A 21,602-nucleotide genomic window follows, 5' to 3' on the forward strand; every position below is an offset into this window, starting at 1 on the left:
AGCAGCCTGATGGGGTAGGACCAGGAAAGAGGCCAGAGCAAAGTTGGCCTCATGGGGGTACAGACCATTCGTAAGCCTTTCCCAGCAAAGTGATGCAAAATATCTGGGACTGGCTGGTTGCCCATGCACCAGACTAATGAGGAGGGACTTGTAGGGATTGTGAGGAGCTATTTAAAAACTCTTCCAGCCCAAGAAGGACATGGTTGGGACTACTGCTCTCTCTATGGAGCTAGGTCAGAGAAGGACAGGAGAGTGAAGAGAGAGTCCTGACAGGAGGATGTGAACTTAGTATGCCCTTTGGTAGCCTCACCTCTAAAGAGTCAGATGTGAACACCTTTGCTCAATGGCCCATCAGCCACAGATCCTCATAGGGGGAACAAAGGCCAATTCCTCTAACCATCTAAGGTTCTTAAATTCCATATTGGATTTAATCCTTGGTTGTTTTTAAGAACTGAATGTTCAACTTCAAGGCTATGGTGTAAAGGCAGATTTTTTTTCCATTTCAAGGAGATAAGAGCTATGTGCAGCTGTGTGACAGTGTAATATAAGACTATAGAAGATTCTATGACTCATTTTGAACTAAATGTTGCTAAAAATATTGTTACAAGATTAGTTGGAAACTGACAAGATGATTTATTATTTTTAGTTAGCTCAATATTGTTCATTTTCCATGGAAATGTGGTGTATACAGCTACATGCACCTGCATGTAAGAATTATTTTAAGCTTAATGTTGGCCTTGCTTAGTAATCGGATGTGAGACTGCAATGGAGACCAGGGCTGCAGAAGGAGGCAATGGCAAACCACCTCTGTTAGTCTCTTGCCATGAAAACCCCACCAGGTGTTTCTGTAAGTCAGTTATGACTTGTCAGCGCTCTCCACCACCACAAATGTTGCTCTGAAAGTTGTTGACAGTTTAAGTTAAGTTAAATTAAGTTTGCTAGACTTGTATCCCACCCTCCCTGCATGCAGGCTCAGGGCGGCTCACAACAAACGTTTAAATACCAAGTTAAAAATTCACATTAAAACAGATAAAAATCAGTCGATAAATAAGGTGTCAGTATTTTAGTTGGAGTAATATAATATTAATGAAGACATAATAAGTTGGATCATACTGCTCTATGGAGCAAAGTTTGATGTCCTTCTCTATATGGAGGAGACATCCTCCAACAAGTCCTTGTTCCTACAACAGAAGGTCCAAGTAAATGAGAGGAAGGATCCTTGGATGTGAGGAAGGCTCCTTGGAGGAAGGTTGGACCCACCCCAGTAACATCCTTGCATGAGATTTCTTTATTTTGGAATAATGAAAAACTAAAGAGTAGTTAGGTCCTAGATTTGCAGAAAGAATATCAAAGATAGACTGAAGAGGGAACCTTGCTTTCAGTGCAGTCCTAAACAGAATTATTCCCTTTTAAGCTTGTTCCTGCTTCTGGGCTTAGAATTGTTCTGTTAGAGATGTCTTGGAATTTAATGTGATCAGTACCATCCCAAGAGCTGGTATCTCAGTACTAGCTTCACTCAGAAAGGAACAGAGATATGCCGAGGTGGTCCCTGGTAATTGGCTATTTGTATGAAGAAACTGGATTGGCCAAGATTGACATAAATGCTAGTGTGTTGGCTTAGTTTCCATCTCTGCCTGATCAATGGATCAGTATCTTCTCTCTGTTGTTTTTAAGGGTTCAACTTCATAAACTTTTCTAGTGCTTTCAACTTCAGCACAACTGATCTTAGGATCCACAGATGATCTAGGTATGGGTAGAGGCACCAAAGTCTTGACTGGACCCTGACAATGTTTCCCAACAGAGGGATCTTTGTGGAAAAGTATATGGAACTAGAATGGAATTTGCAAGAAGGTTTTTCGTAACAGATCTGTTAGTGTAAACCTGTTCATGGATCTTTCCTGAAAAATCTATACTGATTATCTAAGGTTTCCCAGTGCGGTGCCCATAGGCACCATGGCAACTGCTAACACCTTGCCTGGCACTGACCAACTATTTTTTAAAAGTAGGTGGGGCCAGGTGGGGGCTTTTGCCCAGCAAGGCTGCTGATTGGTTATTGGAGATATGATAGGCAGTGCAGATTTTTAAGAATTTGCTTTGGAAGCAGCTGCCACCATTACAGTAAATCCTACAGTAAAGAATCTTTACTGTAGGATTGAAGATAAGTTGTGTGTATGCAAGAAAATATTTTTAAACCATATGTTCATTTTAGAAGATATCCTGTTAGAGATTTTTGCCTGCAATGTTGAAGAATAACTATTAAAGTTATGAATGACCTCACTGCCTGAGATTTTGTTGTTGGCTCCGCCTCTTGCGGCAGCCATTTTTGTGGCTGTGCCCACCATCCAGTGTCAGAATTTCCAAGGTGCCCTCAGGCCCAAAAGATTGGGAATTCTTGGTTATCTAAATATTTTCCAAGAATATTCATCAACATAAACAATTTCAGAAATGTTACTTGAGGAAATTGCAACATTCGAGTCTTTAATAAATTCTAAATTCTGTAATTACAAATACATATTAAAGAAGGTACATTTCAGTCACATATTTGAATACATTTGCATTATAGTAGTATAGATTGCATTTTTTAACCATTACTACCCATATCCCCATTGTTTCCAACTACTTATTGGACTAAGGCGTAAATGCAATGCTGTTTTTGGATGTATAAAACTTATCAACAGTTGATTTTACAACATCAAGTTTGGATGGTAATATGCATTTTTTTATTTATGCAATTTGTGCTCCATTTTTTGGTCTCAGATGACCCTCATTTTATTTAAATGTGACCTTGCCTGCTGATAATTTATTGGTTTTCCTATCTGTGGGTAAATTCCAGTTTTCAGTTGTTTGCCTTGATAAATATTATCTGTCATATTGTCTCATCTTACTATATAATTGAGTAAGCGTGTTTCAGACAACTCACTTTATACCCTGGTGCACCACCAGAGGGCACTGCCACAGCCCAGGTAACTCACCATATCGCTCCAGAAAACATGCCATGGAGGGAAGCCCAGGCAGGGAACAGGAGCGGAGCAGATGAAAATGCCCTCCATGTGCCTTAACCCGGCTGGTATTAGGTGCGGAGCAGGTGTCAATGCCCACCCCCCACTTAACCCATTTGATATTAGGAGCAGAGCAGGTAGCAATGCCCACTCCCCCTTCACCCAGCTGGTATTAGGATTGGAACAGGTGGCAATGTCCACCACCACCTTAACCAAGCTGGTATTAGGAGCAGGTGGCAATGCCTGCCCCCTTCAGACAACTGGTATTAGGAGTGGAGCAGGTGGCAATGCCTGCCCCCCGCCTTAACCTAGCTGGTATTAGGAGCGGAGAAAGTGGCAATATCCACCCCCTCCTTAAACCAGCTGATATTAGGAGCAGAGCAGGTAGCAATGCCTGCCCCCGGCATTAACCCAGCTGATATTAGGAGCAGAGCAGGTGGCAATACCCGCCCCCCGTCAGCCAGCTGGGATCAGGAGTGTAGCAAGTGGCAGTGCTGGCCCCCCACCTTAACCCAGCTGATATTAGGAGCGGAGCAGGTGCCAATGCCCCCCCTTCACACAGCTGAGATCATGAGCAGAGCAGGTAGCTATGTTCACTCTCCACCTTAACCCACCCGGTATTAGGAGCAGAGCAGGTGGCAATGCCCACCTCCCCCCTTAACACAGCCGGTAATAGGAGCAGAGCAGGTGGCAATGCCCACCCCCACCTTAACCCAGCTGGTATTAGGAGCGGAGCAGGTGGCGATGCCCACCCCTCTTCAGCCAGCTGGTATTAAGAGTGAAGCAGGTGGCAATGCCCACCCCCCTTCAGCCAGCTGGTATTAGGTGCAGAGAAGGTGGCAATGCCTGCCCCCCTCCGTAACCCAGCTGGTCTTAGGAGTGTAACAGGTGGCAATGCCCACCCCACCTTAACCCAGCTGGTATTAGGAGCGGAGCAGGTGGCAATGCCTGCCCCCTTAAGCCAGCTGGGATCAGAAGTGGAGCAGGTGGCAATGCACACACACACACACCTTAACTCGACTGGTATTAGGAGCGGAGAAGGTGGCAATGCCCACCCCCTTCTTATCACAACTAGCATTAGGAGCAGAGCAAGTGGCAACGCCTACCCCCTGCTGTAATCCAGCTGGTATTATGAGTGGAGCAGGTGGCAATGCCCACCCCTCTTCACCCAGCTGGGATCAGGAGTGGAGCAGATGGTAATGCACACCCAGTGCCTTCACCTGGGTGGTTCAGGCACAGAGCAGGAGGCAGTTCCCTTCTTCCATTCACCCAGCTGGGACACGAAGTGGAGCAGGTGGAAATGCCCGCTCCCTTTAACCTACTGGAATAAGGCACTGAGCAGGTGGCAATGCCCACCCCATCTTCACCCTGTCGGAATCAGGAGCCAAGCAGGCAGCAATCTCTGCCCCCCTTCAACCTGCAGAAGCAGAGATCAGGCAAGGCACAGATGGCAGTGCTCACTCTTCCCTTCACCCAGCAATGAACAGGTGGCAATGCCCACCCCCCTTCACCCAGCTGGGAGCAGGCTTGGAGCAGGCAGCAATGCCTGTCCCCCTTCACCTAGCTGTAATCAGGTGCAGAGCAGAAGGCAATGCCCATTTTCCCTTCACCTGGCTGGAATCAGGAGTGGAGCAGGTGGCAAGGCCTACCGCCCTTTACATGGCCTGTATCAGATGTGCAGCATGTAGCAAAGCCCACTACCCCTTCATGTTGCTGAGATCAGGTGTGGAGTAGGTGGCAATGCCCACCCCACTCCTTCACCTGCCTGTATCAGTGATGGAAGAGGAGGAGGAAATGCCTGCCGGCCCGCTCTCCCCTTTCTAGAGCCTGTTGTATTCCCCCCCCCCCACAACAGGCTTTGTTTCTGGTATTTAAATAAAATGCCACACAAATCTGATGTTGTAAAATCCTCTTGGGCTGATTTTCCACATCAAAAAGAATGGTAAAGAGATTGTTTCTTAATATTTCTCTGCTCTATCTTTGATACATGGTAATACATCAGTAGTTTTAATAATATCTATGTGGTTATTTATATGTTTCAGTTAAGAATGTTTTTAAGATTTTGTGTTGCTGAGCTCAGGTTTATATTGGTAAAACTGAAATACTTTTTAAAGGCGTCTGTTTTCAGTACAAACTAAGGCTTCCACGCTCTAAATGTTAATCAGTACTTACACATTCCCACCTTTTTGTGCAAGTAGGAAAGTGTTTATTCTAACGGTAGAAATGTTATCACACATGAGGTGGAATAACACTTTTAAAGCTTCTGTTCTCCATGTCCCCCACCCACTTTGAATAGCGCATTTCACAAGATCACTGCCAGTTTCATTTGCTACTCCTAACACTAACAGATTCTGAATCAGAATTTTCACACACACCCTCATTCCTTGAGAAAGAAATGATTCAAGTAATCCGTAATTAGCTTGTACAGGTCTTTAAAGCAAAGCACCAGCTTTTTACTTTCATTGTCTCACTTCTCCTCTTTATTGGATGTTCAGTTTTTCAGGAGACTGCATACTTGCCTAGAACTAAATGTTCATTGCCTACAGATGCCCACTACCAGTGTTTACTACCATTGTGAATAGGGCTTCAGCCCTCCAAATCATAGAGGTCCATATCTTATTATGCAACATACCTGCCATCACACACATCAAAATGATACTTTTTAATAGCACATTTGCACTGAAATTTTATGTAACTGGAAATGCTCATCTGTCATGGTAGGGGCAGAAGTGTCCCTCAAATGCCTACAAAAAACATCTGTGATAAATGTGGGAAAATGCTATCAGTGTGGTAAGGTTGCATCTGAAACCATGGGTTCCATATCATGTCCATGGCAGATATCACGAAATGGGATGCCATTATTTATGAGTAGAGGATTAGATGATTTTCTTCCCATCATTATAGCTTCTTTTATATTGACAAAAATCATACAATCCAAGTGGTAAGCTGCTGTATATAGAGAGTATGTCACATGTAGCAATTTCTGCATAAACCAGTTTAGAGCGCACTAGTGGCCATGATGTCTTCTCTGTCCATTACTGTTGCTATGCTTTTCCAAATTTTCCTGTCTAGTTTTGTCAGGTTATCAGAGCACTGTAATCTGAATAAAAACATGCTACAAATTCTTTTCTCCTCGTTCACTTACATACTCTGAAATAGATCTTCAGTATCATGATGATTCTGATCCCCTATTGACATTTTTTACTTCACAGAGGAAATGAGAAATATCCAAGAAAATAAGTCTCCTTTCCTTTCAGATGATAAATGGAAAGTATCACTGCTGACGGGAAACTCAGGAACCCAAGCAAATGTCAGTCTCTGGGTATATGGAGATGAAGGAATTGTTGGACCAATAACTCTTGGCAAAGAAAACAGAGAACAACTGTTTCTACCTGGGATGGAGAATGAATTTCAGGTAGCTAGCAAAAGCTGAAAATATTATTTTGCTGCATCTTTAAAGATTATCCTCCTGTGGTTGGTATAGTGTTTTCCCCTATGTTCACTGTCTCAAATAAATCTCTAATGTCTCTGGAATCAGCAGTAAATCAGATAAGTGTACATAGTGAGTAACAAAAGGAATATTCTTTTCTGTCATATCTTACAAGACCAGGGGCAATTGAAAAAGCTAATTGTTTTCTTTTTTAAAAAGTTTTTATTGGATGGGTTAACATATATCACTCATAACATTCAATTAACATCTCCATCCCATTTTGGTTCCCCCACCCATTCCGCCCCTTTTTATAATAGACTTCCAACAGTTTTCCAACCCCCCTATTTAAATTGCAGTCTATCTGCTATCTCTTCTATTCAACTATATTTAACAATAAAAATCCCTTATCTATCATTATCTATTGTTTAAATATTTCAACTACCGGCAAAGAACTACCTTCCCCCTTTACAAGTTATCCAAAGACCAGATTTTCCCCTTCATGTCCCCCTTTCTTTCCATATAGTTCCTAAGTTTCACCCAGTTCATAATAAATTCTTCTATATCTTGTTGTTTAAGTTTCCTTGTTAATTTGTCCATTTCTGCCATGTTCAATAACTTCTGGATCCAATCTTCCACCGATGGTATCTCTTGTGTCTTCCAAAGTTGTGCATATAACATCCTAGCTGCTGTCACCATATAAAACACCATTGTTCTGTCCATACTATCAAATTCTTCTAAGTTCATACATAACAGTAACAGTTCTGGGTTTTTAACAACATTTTTCTGCAAAAGATCTGACATAACATCCACAATATTCCCCCAAAACTGCTTTGCATTTTCACACGTCCACCACATATGATAGAAGGAACCTTCATGTTTCTCACATTTCCAACATTTATCTGACATTTGGCTATTACCATTAGCTAGCTTTTTTGGTGTAAGATACCATCTATAAATCATTTTATAAACATTTTCTTTTATAGTGGTACATGTTGAAATTTTTACCGTATTTTTCCACAATCGTTCTCAAGCTTCCATTGTAATATCTAATGTCTTTTGGTGCTACACCTCTGAAGATGCCAGCCACAGCTGCTGGCGAAACATCAGGAACTACAATGCCAAGACCACGGCAATACAGCCCGGAAAACCCACAACAACCATCATAATATCTAAAGCTAATTGTTTTCTTTAAGACAATTAGTTATAGGCAATTGGATGGAAACAAATATTTAAAACCATATGCATCTGCACAAATCAGAGGTAATGAAAAGAAAGTACACACCTTGTCTAATGAAAAATGTATATCACTTATGCCAATTTTTTAGTATTGAAATGTCATTTTGCATATACTTTTGGAAACATTGTGATAAAAGAGGTACATCATGGCTGCATTTATGAAGAGTGATAGCACTGCTATTTACCAGTGAGCAAAATATAAAAGCCTTATTTCTATTAACTTTATACTTTCGGCAAAGCATTTGCCCCCCCCCAGTCTAAATGAAAGGCAGACACAAAGCTTGGGATTAAAATTGGGCCACTTTATTGATTACAATATAACTTGTCACTACGGCAAAGGATCTAACTAACTAGCAGTACAGGTCAAGCACTGGGGTCACTGTGGACCTCAGCCCTGACCTGTCTGGGTGAGCCCCCACTGCCCCAGGGGTGAGCCATCCGATTAATAGCTGCACCTGATGGCCAGGCAAATGGTTCCCCCTCCAAACCTGCAGCACCTTGCCGTACAGCAGGAGGGCCTTACTTGTACAGGGGAGCCATGCAGCTGTCTGCCCTCACAACTGGCTACTGTACAGCCCACCAGCTGCTCCAGACAGACCCCAATTGATGGTTGTTGTGGTTTTTCCGGGCTGTATTGCCGTGGTCTTGGCATTGTAGTTCCTGACGTTTCGCCAGCAGCTGTGGCTGGCATCTTCAGAGGTGTAGCACCAAAAGTCTTTTGGTGCTACACCTCTGAAGATGCCAGCCACAGCTGCTGGCGAAACATCAGGAACTACAATGCCAAGACCATGGCAATACAGCCCGGAAAACCCACAACAACCATCGTTCTCCGGCCGTGAAAGCCTTCGACAATACATCGAGACCCCAATTACTCACCAATGAGGATGTGCCAAGGGGGTAACCGGCCCGCTCATTTTGCCATCCTAACCTGCCAACACCAAGGGTTAAGCCTCTGCTTAGACCCTTGCGCCTCATAGGTGGCTTATGGCCAACCTGAGTCCTTGCCGTAGATCATTCAAGAATATGTTGTTGCTCACCCCAGAGAGGTGTACCCCATCACCCCTGTAAAGGTCAGCACGCTTGGCCTGAATCATGGGGTGTGGTAAGTAAATCCCAAGCCCCTGTGCTAGGGCTTTCTCAAGAGCTCTGTTGGCCTTACGCCTAGCTCGCTCCATCCTCGCAGGATGTAACACTTCCTGCCATGCTTCCTGCATGGAAGCATTGCTGACCAAATGATCATCATCTCAGGCCAGAACTTGACTATCAACAGGAAGTCCTCCCAACCCTGCAAAGACAGGGCCTTTCCCTTAACCAAGCTAAGGTCATTCCCACCTAGATGAATGACCAAGATGTGAGGGGGTGGACTGGTTCTCCCCTCAAAGAGGAGTGGCAGTAACCCAGGCCAACGAAGGCCCCTACGGCCCTGCCACTCAACTGTGGCCCACTCACTAAGGCTGAGCTGGGACCTGATTGGAGTCCTTCTGGCTTGGTGGGCTGCCCAAAAGACCATACTGTGCCCACAGATGAGGATCTGAAGCCTCTCACGGTGAGACACAGCACCTGAAGAATGAAAAGAACCAACAAATTACAAAGATGTCAGGGGTCGCACATAACCCTTGTACGCAGAGGACCGCCATCGCCCTAACTTCTGAATTGCAGGCCCAGGAAAGCCCATGGCCACTGCCATTGAAGCAGCCTCAATCCTGAAGGAATGGGTGCCAAATTTAACACCTGCCAAACCTAGTCTAGTGAGAGCCTTGTCTGTAACTGCCCAGAACTGATACTTGGTAAGAGGGATGCCATCCACATGATGGAAAAGGAAACCCTCACTTTCCCATCTTAACTCCACATAGCACTTAAGCACACTCATGGGACATAATCCCGGCTCGGAACAGGCACTCAACTGAACTACTGTCCCCTTACCCGTCTGGTTGGTTTTAGACCATCTGATTCTAAGGGTAACTGTATTGCCAATGAATTTGAGGTCATATGCAATAAGGGCATAACCCAATCCCTCCCTAAGGGATTGGGCCACCAATTCACTAACACTCAAAGCCCAACCCTCAAGCATCTTTCTTAATCTAGAGTCCCCAGTGGTGTCCTCCATTCCCCTGGCCTTGCTCTCAAAAGCAAGAGCCACTAGTTGGGTTCTTATGGACTTGACCACAAGCCCCTTACCTTTCTGCTCGACACAAAATTGTATAAGGTGCTTCACCAGTATAAGCCATACCTGCGGCAGTCTGGCATCATGCTTAAAGCCTGAAAATTGATGCACCACATGGCTGTAAGACTGCCAGGTACTAGGGGCAATAGCCAGTTGAATGGCCGTTTGCACCTCTACCATCCAAGGCTCCACAGCTCCTGGGGCATCTGAGCCAGCTGTAAGTTGGCCTCCAGGGCAAGCTGCCAAAACTGTTCCATCTGCAAGCAAGACAGAGCATCTGCCACACCATTATTTACACCCGGAATGTGCCTTGCCAAAAACAAAATATTCAGCCTCAAACACTGAAGTGTGAATGCCTTGATCAGCCTCATAACCCGAGGAGATCTAGATGAGAAGGAGCAAAGTACACACCCCACTGCCTGGTTATCACACCAGAAATGAACAGTATGGTCTGCCAGTTCCCCTCCCCCCCACTCACAAATAGACCACCACTAATATGGGGGAAAGCTCCAAAAAGGTCAGGTCTGAAGTGAGCCCAAGATGTATCCAGTGTTCAAGCCACTGCTCAGCACACCAGTGCCCCCAGAAAAACACCTCAAAACCTGTGGACCCAGATGCATCAGAGGACACCTGCAACTCTGCCTCCAACAGGAGACACTCCCTCCAGAAAGTAACGCCATTATATTGAGACAAACACTCCTGCCAGACCACCAGGTTGGCCCTCAGAGCTCAGCTAACCCATAGCCTGTGATGGGGTAACCTAAGGCCTCCCATGGCATCACAAAGGCATCATAAGAATGCCCAACCAGGCGCCACAATCCTACACGCAAAGTTAAGATGTCCAACTAGCTGCTGGAGCTCTAAAAGGGAAACCTTGTGCCTCTCCAAAAAATAAGCCACTCGAGCCCAGAGCTCCTCTAATTTCTGGGACAGCAGATGTGAAGTCTGATGGAATATATCTAATTCTATGCCCAAAAAGGTAAGTACAGATGATAGGCCCTCAGTTCTTTCATGAGCTAAAGGGACCCCAAGTTCCTCAGCCCGGCCAATGAAGCTAGCCAAAAGGCGGGCATGCTGTCCCGTACCTGGCGGTCCCATGAAAAGAAAATCATCTAAATAATGGGCAGTGACGGATGAGACCTTAAGGCCCATTCCAGAAAGGTGCTAAATTGTTCAAAAGCCACACATGAAATAGAGCATCCCATAGGGAGGGCCCTATCCATGTAGTACTGACCTTCTAACGAAAATCCCAGGAGTTCAAAATCTCTGGGATGAATGGGCAAGAGGTGAAATGCAGACTTAATGTTGCATTTGGCCATTTCTGCCCCAATCCCGCACTGCCTGACCACTTTGACTGCTTCGTCAAAGGATGTGTAATGCATTGGAACACAAATAGTCAGGAATGCTGTCATTCACTGACCTGCCCCTGGGATAAGAAAGGTGATGGATGAGGCAGAACTTGCCAACCGCCTTCTTTGGCACCACACCCAAAGGGGAGACTCTAAGTTTGGGACAGGTGGGGTACTAAAAGGCCCTAGAACTTGCCCCTCCTTACGCTCCTTGGCTATCTTAGAACGTACAACATCCTCCATGCCGACAACCGAACATAAATTGGCTGACATAAAGGGGCCCTGAGGGCCCTGAAATGGTATTCTAAAACCTATGGTAAAACTCTCTAACAAATAACAAGTGTCTTGATGCTTTGGGTAACCAGACAAAAGACACCTAAGGGCCCTCAGCCTTATGGGGCTAGGACCCTTTTCCAGAAGAATGGGAACTTCTGCCCCCTCCTCCTCTCCTTCCCCACTTTCGCAGCTGACGTGGGCAGGCTGCAAAAGGGTGGGGGCCACCACAGATGAGGCACATGTTTGAAACCACAGGCCTTTCTGGTGCAAGATCCCTGAGAGTTGGACTCCCAACATAGAAGATGGGGTTGAACTGTCTGCCCCGCCTGAGGGCGGGAGCTCTGAACAGCTTGCTGCCACTGCACTAAGTGGCTGCTGTCTGAACAGTCACCCGTCTTTGGCCTGGCAAGGGACATAACCTGCAGCCAAAGCTGCTGGTGCACCTGATCCCACGGGAGGTTGGGGTTAAGTGCAGCACGCATACGAAACTCCTCGTCATACTGCAACCATGCAGCACCCCGAGAAGTCCAAGTACCCTCTATAGATAATATCAATATACTGAATTAAAGATGCAGCCTGCCAAGGCTGCACCCTTGCAATCACCCCCATGTACAAGCCTACACTGTAATAGGGAGGGTGGGTGGGCCGAGCAACCCAGTGTCTCTGCAATGGGGAAGGCAGTGGAGCAGGCTTATATGCCTTTAGCTTTGCTCCCCAATACCCGGGAGAAGAGAAGACTGCCTTCCCTTCTTCCATGGCAGCAAAAGCGGCCCCGCCCTAGCCGCTGCGCTTTCGGCCGGGAAGGGGCCGACTTCTCATAGACTGTATAAGCCTGTATATTGCAATGTACAGTCTCACCCAAAACATGAACACCAAAGACTGATTAATTTAATGCGTCTTTAATGTTTCAATTTCATGAAGCAATATAGTCACAATCAAAATGTGCATGCAGAAAACTAGCAAGGTCTCTGTTTTTAAGTGAGGAATTGATAATATTGAGTGAATTGCTATCAGAGCCTGACAAACTTTGAATTGGCAACCAGATTTTTATGAAAATCTGCTGCTCAGGTCAAGATCACAAAAACAGAATTGCTAAATTTCTCCCATAGTGCACCCAATTGGAGCCACAGACTGGGTGAGGGAAGAATATCAAAAGCCCATTGACCCATTTTTTTCAAAAACACATGTTGTTGCTATTAAATAATATTTTGAGTAGCAATTGATAGCGCTGAATCAGCCAAATGAGTATGGTGTTATATTCTTGTTGCATTCTTGGCTCCAGTAAATATATTTAAATGTGTGTACTATAATGAAAGCACAACAATGAACACTGTGAAGATGTTTCCTTTTGAAACATATATGTGGTATGTTTTAAAGATCATTGGGATTTCCTATCCTACTGGAGAATAATTCATGACCAATCTAGGTAATAGCATATTTGCAGCTTTCTTCACCTCTTGCCAGTACATATGAATTCCCAAAGATATGAGCCTATTGACCTGCCACAAATTAGATACCATCTAGTGTAAGTGTACTGAAGATATTGATCTTATTGAAAGGAAGCAACTGTGCCTCAGTGCATTGATTATTCATGTTCAGTACACTGACCTGGCTTGGTTTCAGGATCACTGTAACTGAGGCTTCTATACTTATCCTCATAAAAGATACACAAAGGCAAGAGAAGGAACAGGAACAGGATTTAGCTGATTTTGAAACATATTATATGATTACCTATGATTAGTGGGAGTACAGCAAGTCACAGAATGCTGAACTTCTGTTTAATTATAGAATGTATTGTTCTCTGCATTCTTCATTCTGATTTGCTGCCATCAATGACAAGCATGAGTATTTTGAAATTTGAAATAAGCTTTTATAATTATCGACATCAGAGAACCCAGAAAGAAAAGTGACATGTAGAGTCAGGGATCTTACAGCAGCTGCTTCTCTTTGTTTTGTTAATCTTCTTGTTTGCTAAACAGTTCAGTATCTTTTGCATCAACAACTAAAAAGTCAACATTTTGCATAACCAAGAACTTTTCAGGAAAGCATGTTTCGGTGGTATAATTGTTCAACACTGTAAAATTTTGAAGTGAATAACATTTTTATTATTTATTAAAAATATATAATGTATGGATAATCGTTTTAATAAGAGACAATTTGTTTCACTTCAATAAAGAAGCAATTATCTTATTAATAGAGGTTATATAAGATAATCAATTAATTGTAATTTATGTGAGGGTGTGCCTCAGCAAAAAAAATTGATGGGCCCCTAGTCCCTGAGGGGCCCTTTGGCTTCAGCCTAGTCAGCCTTATGAATAATATGGCTCTGCCTCTGGCGCCAGCCACTAAGCCGTGCTGAGTCTGCCAGTGTTAGAGATGTCAAAGAGTATGTGAGTGTGAATACACGTGCGCATGAGCAGGCATGAGTGTTGGTTTGAAATTTAAGACTCATTTTGTTCAGCCTAATGGCAGGGCTGTGGCTGTAAATAAAGTGCACATTAATTCACCAAGTATTACACCTGTACAGAACCAATTTATCTCAAATGGATAATAATAATAATAACATAATAACATTTGATTTATATACTGCTCTTCAGGACAACTTAATGCTCACTCAGAGCAGTTTACAAAGTATGCCATTATTATTCCCACAACAAAACACCCTGTGAGGTGGGTGGGGTTGAGAGAGCTCCAGAGAGCTGTGACTAGCCCAAGGTCACCCAGCTGGCTTCAAGGGGAGGAGTGGGGAATCAAACCTGGCTCTCTAGATTAGAGTCCCGTGTTCTTGACCACTACACCAAACTGTGGAATGTATCACTGAAAGAGATGCAAAGATACTCAGTTGCAATAGATTTCACAGCAGCATCACTTGTTTGCTTGAGCCCCCAAATGCAGTCAGATGATAGTTTGTATTTTATAAAATCCATGGGGAAAATTTATTTTTGTAAATGAGAATGTAGGGTAAGAGGATGCTATAACAGTGAAGATGTTTAATAGAGAAGCTACTTAAATAAGCACTTTGAAATAGAAAGTGGTGATGAGCGATTGAACTGTAATAGGAAAAGAAAGAAAACATGACAGAGGAGGCTGCCACCAGCTTTTTTATTCAGGAGAGAAATCATTTGAGAAATAATCTGACAGGAGATCTGCTTTCTAAGTGTCTGAGAACCTCTTCTTGTACTGTAATATACAATACATGAAATGATTTATTTTCAGTTTAAATAATAGTAGTAGTTTAGCTTCAAAACCATCTGAGATAAATGGAATAGAGCTGGATTAGAAAAAATGTCTTTCATTCTTAAGATATCACAGAACACTTTGCAGAGTAAAAGCAAATTGCAACCAAAATGTTAAGGTTACATCAGCAGCATTTACCCGAAGGTGTCTATGCTTAGTTTGATCTCCTCCTTTTTTACTTATCAAAATCCTTGTAACTATTCGGCAGGATTCAGGGATGTTTCTGTGTGGGCAGAATCTCAGTATGCTGGCAGCCCACTAGTGCTGGTGCTGTGTCACAGTAGCTTATCTGTTGCCCTAGGCACTTCCCACAGAAAGGCTGAAAGAAAAAAAATCACTGAGCAACATGGTTCCATGAGAACTGCAGTGCCATTGACATTCATGATATCGGCTCTCACGGAGCTGCACACAGAACTTGCATGGAAGAAACCAAATCACTAATAGCTATGCCAGCACATCTCCAAGATGTCACCATACACCACCCCACACACACACACACACACACACACACACACACACACACACAAAACAAAAGGGCAACTCGCACACATGTGCCAGAGGCAGACTGGCCACATCAAGTACAGGAAACTTTCCTCGTGGGCCAATAGTGGCCAGGAGCAAGCAGAGATCAAACCCAACAATTCTGCCAGTTCCTCAGGGGCCATTTGGCTCAGGCTCATCACTGGCAATAGTAACTGGAATCAGCTCACCAATTGTCTCCTCTCCCAGTGCTACCACTTTGTGGGAGGAGATGGATGGATGAGAAAATGCTAACTACGCTTTGCACTCTTATACAGCAAAATACTACTGAGGGTTCAGAGCTTAAGCACGTCCTCGCACAGGAAGCTCTGCTTTCCTCCTTCTATTTAGAAACACTGTAAGATAACTTCCAGACAAACTGTGATGAAGTTGAATGTTGCTGTATTTATTATTGCAGTATGGGTTGAACAAGGTTATGCTTTAATCATAAGTAGTTCAATCTGCTTAGTTGCAAACGTATCTTTTTCCTTGGAGCCCTAATCATGTGGAATCGAGCAACTGCAATAAATTTAAATCTACAAATGATTCATACATTAGTGAATTGTGCAACCACTTATATATGGTGGGGTACAGACCTGCAAATGTACACACCACTGTGTATATATGCTTCAATCGAATGGTACTTTTTACATTTGGTGATGATGGGTCCCTATGCATGTACAGAATTGCTAGCTTCATCCTTGTATAACCTGGTTATATGTTGTATCAGTTTCTTTACTTCTTATAAATCAGGTTGAAATGAAACATACTGGACGCATCTACAAAATTCGAATAGGGCATGATGAGACAAACAAACGTCAAGAATGGATGATAGTGAAGGTAAGATTGTACACTATTTCTGGATTGCTCATATGTTTAATTAATGCTTCATGTCATTGATACTTTTAAACAATTTTTAACAATTGGACAAATCATTCTTAAAGCAGTAGTGTAACACTCTTCACTTTGAAAAACGGACATAATTTCTCTCTGTAACCTATGAGGAGTGTATATTTTAAAATGGAATAGAACTAGTAGTTACTACAAAATAAGATTTTCTTTTTGTCCTGATCCCTGAGTCTTAGATGCATTAACTGAAAGCCCAATCATTTTTTTTATTTCAAGTTGCATACCGGGAGGCTTATTTTATTTTCCAAATGGACTGTGCCATTAAAGAATATTGCCAATTCCATTAATAAATCATACTATATGGATATTTGTATTAGCTGTTAAATAGAGTCAATTGAGCATTGAATTTGCTGTTGATTAATGATAATGAGGTGATCTATTAGTGATGGAGCTGAAACATACATGATGTAGGATTATCTCTTCCCTTCCTCATGCAGCCCTGATCCATGCAAGCCCTGTGTGCGCTTGCAATTTGCAACTTGCAGAATGAATGGTGATCCATTAGCTTTATCCTGTCTGTTTTGGTCCTTAGTCTTGATTCTATAGTTAAATAAGCACAACCTTTGAGATAGAATGGCTTGGATCCCACCTTCCATCTCTCACCACAACTTGTGGGAAGAATCCGTGAACCTCAAGGCAGATGGGGATTTGAACCTTGGGCTCCCAGATTCTAGTCTAACATTTTATCAAGTATGTCATGATGGTTCTAATGGAATTTGGGATTTACTTTCAAATACATCTCATTGTAAGTGGCCTTAAGGAAATTACCATCCTCAGAATCATCTGATTGCATTAAGAATTTGAAATGGTATTAAATAATGGTATTAAACAATTCAGACATTTCTAATGAACAAAATGAGGCAAAACCACATCACTTATCTGTTAACATGCCTCCTGAAGAGTATTCATTCCAAAATATGCCCTGCCTGGTAGCTTTCTCTTCACAGATATGTATATGTCTGAGTCTGACATATTAACTAGACACTACAGCTTTGAATAACAGTTTAAACACCTTAACTCTAGAAATACAAAGACCAGATAAGAGTGGAAACATTTTCAGTTCAGCTCCAAGTATTTCATGGATCTAGTTTTTCTATCTTGTTTGCTTCACTTTTCTTTACTAACTGAATTCAAGGCTCATAAGAGAAGCTTTTGAATTTCAAAGGATGACCTTCACTTGAGGAAACAAGCTGGAACTATGTTTGTTCAGGCATGCAGTAATGTTTGCCCTTGCTGTAAATCAGCATATAGAGCTTTGGAACTAAATGAGCACAGTTCTAAGCATTCAATCAAAATTGCTCTTACAAAAGTATTGCATGGTAAAAAAATTTAAATCCAGCTTTTAAATACTTGACATCAGTGCTTCTTACTGAGGCCCATTCCACACGGCACACTTGAAGCCCACACTACTGAGTATTCATGTTGATCAGTGCTGAATCAGCTGGGCCATCTAGCATTCTGCATTGCATGACCTCGAGGTGATTTGGTGTCTGCTTTCTTATTCCAGATGAGTTGAGAAGCATCAAGCTGCCTTTTGTGGGAGCTGGAGCTGACATCATTTTTTTAAAAAAAATTCAGAGCATGTGTAGTAATGTTGCATGGTTGGAGCCCTGTTTGTTCACCAGCACCCCTTCTCCCTGTCTTCTCTGATTGGACAGTCTTGTGCTCACCAGTTTTTTATTTTTGAACATGAGCCCCTATTGTAAAGAAAATGGTGGGGGGGGGGAGGGAAGGAAACCTAAGAAGTGATCAGTCGGGAATGTGGATTGCCATCAGGGAACGGGACACATATTGTGCTTAAAGAAGTAAATGCAGGAATGCCTCACAGCAGTGAGACTCTCCCCTAAGGGTGGGTGGGTGGGATTGGATGCTCATTTGCTTAGGGCTTGTTTCAGGCTTCTCCTAAAGCCATAGAGAGAGAAAAATAGACACGTGTGGAGAAGTGAGAAGGGGGGGAGTGGTTTCTGCAGCTGTCTGAAAGAGGAGGATGCAGTCTGACCCTTCTCTGAAAACTTCCCAGTGTGCCAGCCAAGATAAGTTTTTTTAGATTAAGAATTTATAAATGAGAAGGAATATTAGTTCAGTAATGTTTCAGCATTACTACCCTATTTGCTTAATTTAAAAAAACGGAAAAGTAATTAGGAGAACTGAAGAGAGAGAGAGAGAGAGAGAGAGAGAGAGAGAGAGAGAGAGAGAGAGAGAGAGAGAGAGAGGTTTTCAAGCTGTTTGAGAGAGGAGGACACAGCAGTAAGATCCTTTGTAAACTTCCCTGTGTGCTAGCCAAGATTTAGGTGGAATTTTTTAGATTTAGAATTTACAAATTATGAGGACTATAAGAACAATAATACTCCAGTTTTACTACCCCATTGTTTAATAAAAAATGGTGGAAAAGGAGAATGGAGAGCAGAAGAGGGTGGGAGTGGTTACTGGCAGGTGGCCAACCAATTAGCTCCTGGGGAACGGACAGGGGAGGAGAGAAGAAGCAGAAAGGGAACAAGAGTTCTGCACATATATATGATGCACCAGCAGTGACTCAGAAGCACCGTCAAAAAACAGTTGCAGTATGCACACCAGGGGAAAACTTGGAGGAATGATGGACAAATCCAATTCTGCATCCCATGACTCCTTGCAAGTTCGGAACTCTGGAGATTGTGGGAAACAGAATGGAATCTAAACCACTGAAAAATAACTAGAGATGGGCATGAACAGCAATCCGAACAAAAAAAGGCCACGAACAGCCCAATCTGCTGTTCGCGAACAAGCTGTTCATGAGGCCCAATTCTAAATGAATAGGTGGTCGTTGCAAGCCTTGTTCATTGCTGTTCATTGCTGTTCATCAAGCCAGACAGTCTGGCACCTGCAATCAATTCCCATGGCAACTTAGGCAGGGATTGTCTGAACTCTGTCTGAACTCCTGCTGTTGCCCTGGAAACCCCAACCTAAGCCCAATTTAGCTTGATAGGCAGGTCTTCCTTTCAAGTGTGGAGCTCCAAATTTGTTACAAGGGAGCAAAGAGCAGGGGGGAGGGGGGCTCCCAGCTCTGACTTTGCAGACAGTGGAGAGACAGTTGCTGTTGGCATTTTGATAGAGTGCATTCGAGCTTGAATTTTCTTTGTGTGTAGTGGGATAGGGATCTACCCCTTCAAGTTCCAGGGCTGCTGCCAGGCTCTGACCTAAGCGATTATTTATTATTGGTACCTTTCCTGGTGCCTGCTCAGGTGAGGTTTCTGGGAGTGGTGCAGTAGGGATTGTGACATGGATGATGGCTGGAGGAGAGCCTGCTGGCCCTGACGAACAGCCAACCACAAACATGTTCGTGAACAGGGCCATGTTGTTCGTGAGTCCCTGGTTGTTCGTGAGTCCCTGTTCGTGGATGGCAACGAACAACGAACATCATGTTCATTTTTTTTCTGTCCGTGCCCATCTCTAAAAATGACCATGTAGAAAGGGCATGCGACTAACAAGGAGGTCTTCTCTGGATAGCTCACATGATCCAGGCTGTCACCAGGAATATAGTATAATATGGTAGTAGTTACTGTGATAGTCACTGGGAATTTCAAATGATATATTTTAATCTTTTAATCACAGTAGTAGTCATAGATACTACAGTACATTAAAGGGTTTACTGTTACTTCCTTCGTAGGTAACACTACAACACTTAAAGAGTGGGAAAATTCTGAACTTTCCAGCAAATAAGTGGTTATCATGGAGTCAAGGGAATGGAGAAACTCTATGTGAACTTCCAGTAGAGGAAAAAGGACAGTGTCTTTATCCAAGTAAATACTATATACTTCTTTGATCAAAGAAAGCTGGTCATGGAAATGTCACAATTATAAACTAAATTATACGGGATTTTGTGCCCACCACTTCAGAGGGAAAATTGTCAATCCACCACCACCACACACTTGAACAATGTGAAATGCCTTCCACTTGCATGGTGGCAAAGGGACCTCAGGGGCATTAAATATTTAATTTTGGCTGGATCGCACCCTTTATTAATAAGCTTCACAGTAATATCCTTGTTAAAGTATTGCAAGCAAAGGTTCATGCTGTGCTTTATCTTGAACTTGAAAGGTGACTGTCAGATGACATTTTCTGTCTTTGTATGTTTTCAAATTACTTGCATCTTTTACATTGTTGGTTGGTTACTTTCTCTAGTTCTGAGTTACCATGTTTATGTGTATACGGGGCATGTGGAAAATGCTGAAACAGATTCTGCAATTTACTTGTGCATATTTGGAGAGAGAGGAGATTCTGGCTTAAGGCTTCTTCATGAATCTGACAAGCCCATAAAGTTTCAGAGAGGGAAGGTAAGTGTGCCCAGTTAAATCTCTATAGTGACAAACTAAAAGCAACTCTGAGCTAAGGCATATTATAAGCAGCTAGGAAGGGAAATGAGTCCAACCTTGGGCACAGGGATGTATGCCATTATTTAGGAACATTTGCTTGAAGTTGTTCAGATATTGTTATGTTCTTCCTGTGCCTATCTTTTGGGGAGAGAATGGAAGAAACGGGAAAGGCAAAATTCTATAAATCTTTTAAATAAAGAGAGTAAAAATAAAAGTTGAGAAAAGAAAATGGCAAAAAAAAAGGTTTGGAGGCTGTCAAAAGGAAAATGTAAAGGGAAGAAATAAAGATAAAATAAAAATGATTTATGGGGTCAATATTTGACACAACTTAGCAAACAAAAATGGTTCCCTGACTGCCAATCTTAGCTAAGCCACTTACTGTCTATAATGCACATATGCACTATAATGTGTTCTTTTACTGGTGAAACAAATTGGCTCTTTCTTTTTGAAAGTCTTAAGTAAATGTAGAGGCTGTTCTGTGATAATGTTCTATCCACTCAAAGCCTGTACACAGGCATTGCTGGGATACAAAGACTGATTTATTGGGATGCATCTAAATGACAGCCTTTTACTTAGCAAAGCCTGTGTCCTTCTTGTTGTCAGCTGAAATTCCCTTATTAAGAGTAGCTATCAGATATTAAGCACATAGGCTTGGGTTGGCACCATCGACTGTACAACTGTCAAAATGTCTCTAGGGTGCTTTCTGCAGCTCAAAAGGTTTGTGCAGTGGTGTTACCAAACCACTTTGTATGGTGCCATTACAACTATACAGACATACTGTGCTGTGCCAATGTCTTTCTGATGGAGCACTTGTACCACATTCCAAGTACGTACTTGAAATGGCTCATAGGAATGGATCATGAATGGGCTTAGAAATATGAAATAAAATTTAAATGTTTAATTCTGGCTCTGTCATTGATTCTTGAAGTTAGATGATTCACTCAATTATGGCAACTTTTCAACTGTAATAGCTGTAGGAAAAATATTACTATCTACTATTCTTGTTTGATAGAATTGCATTATTTATAATGGAGTTTGTACTGGAAGCTATAGAAATACTAAATTTCATTGAAATGTTTATTGCTCATCCTGTGAAACTGAAAAATTTGAAATGTAAGCTGATTTAGTATGATT

The 21,602-nt window shown here is 42.7% G+C and overlaps 1 protein-coding gene across 2 annotated transcripts in view; it reads left to right on the forward strand.

Annotated features, from left to right (window-relative positions):
* The window catches only part of RP1 (RP1 axonemal microtubule associated), a 302,837-nt gene that overhangs the window by 107,909 nt on the left and 173,326 nt on the right, over positions 1-21,602 (forward strand). For both annotated transcript variants that reach the window (XM_054985404.1, XM_054985406.1), the window contains exons 18-21: positions 6,257-6,414; positions 15,964-16,050; positions 19,763-19,895; positions 20,278-20,429. In XM_054985404.1, the coding sequence (XP_054841379.1) occupies positions 6,257-6,414; positions 15,964-16,050; positions 19,763-19,895; positions 20,278-20,429 (530 nt within the window). The remainder of the gene's footprint in view (positions 1-6,256; positions 6,415-15,963; positions 16,051-19,762; positions 19,896-20,277; positions 20,430-21,602) is intronic.

This window comes from Eublepharis macularius, chromosome 7 (genome assembly GCF_028583425.1).
Source record: "Eublepharis macularius isolate TG4126 chromosome 7, MPM_Emac_v1.0, whole genome shotgun sequence".
NCBI lineage: Eukaryota > Metazoa > Chordata > Lepidosauria > Squamata > Eublepharidae > Eublepharis > Eublepharis macularius.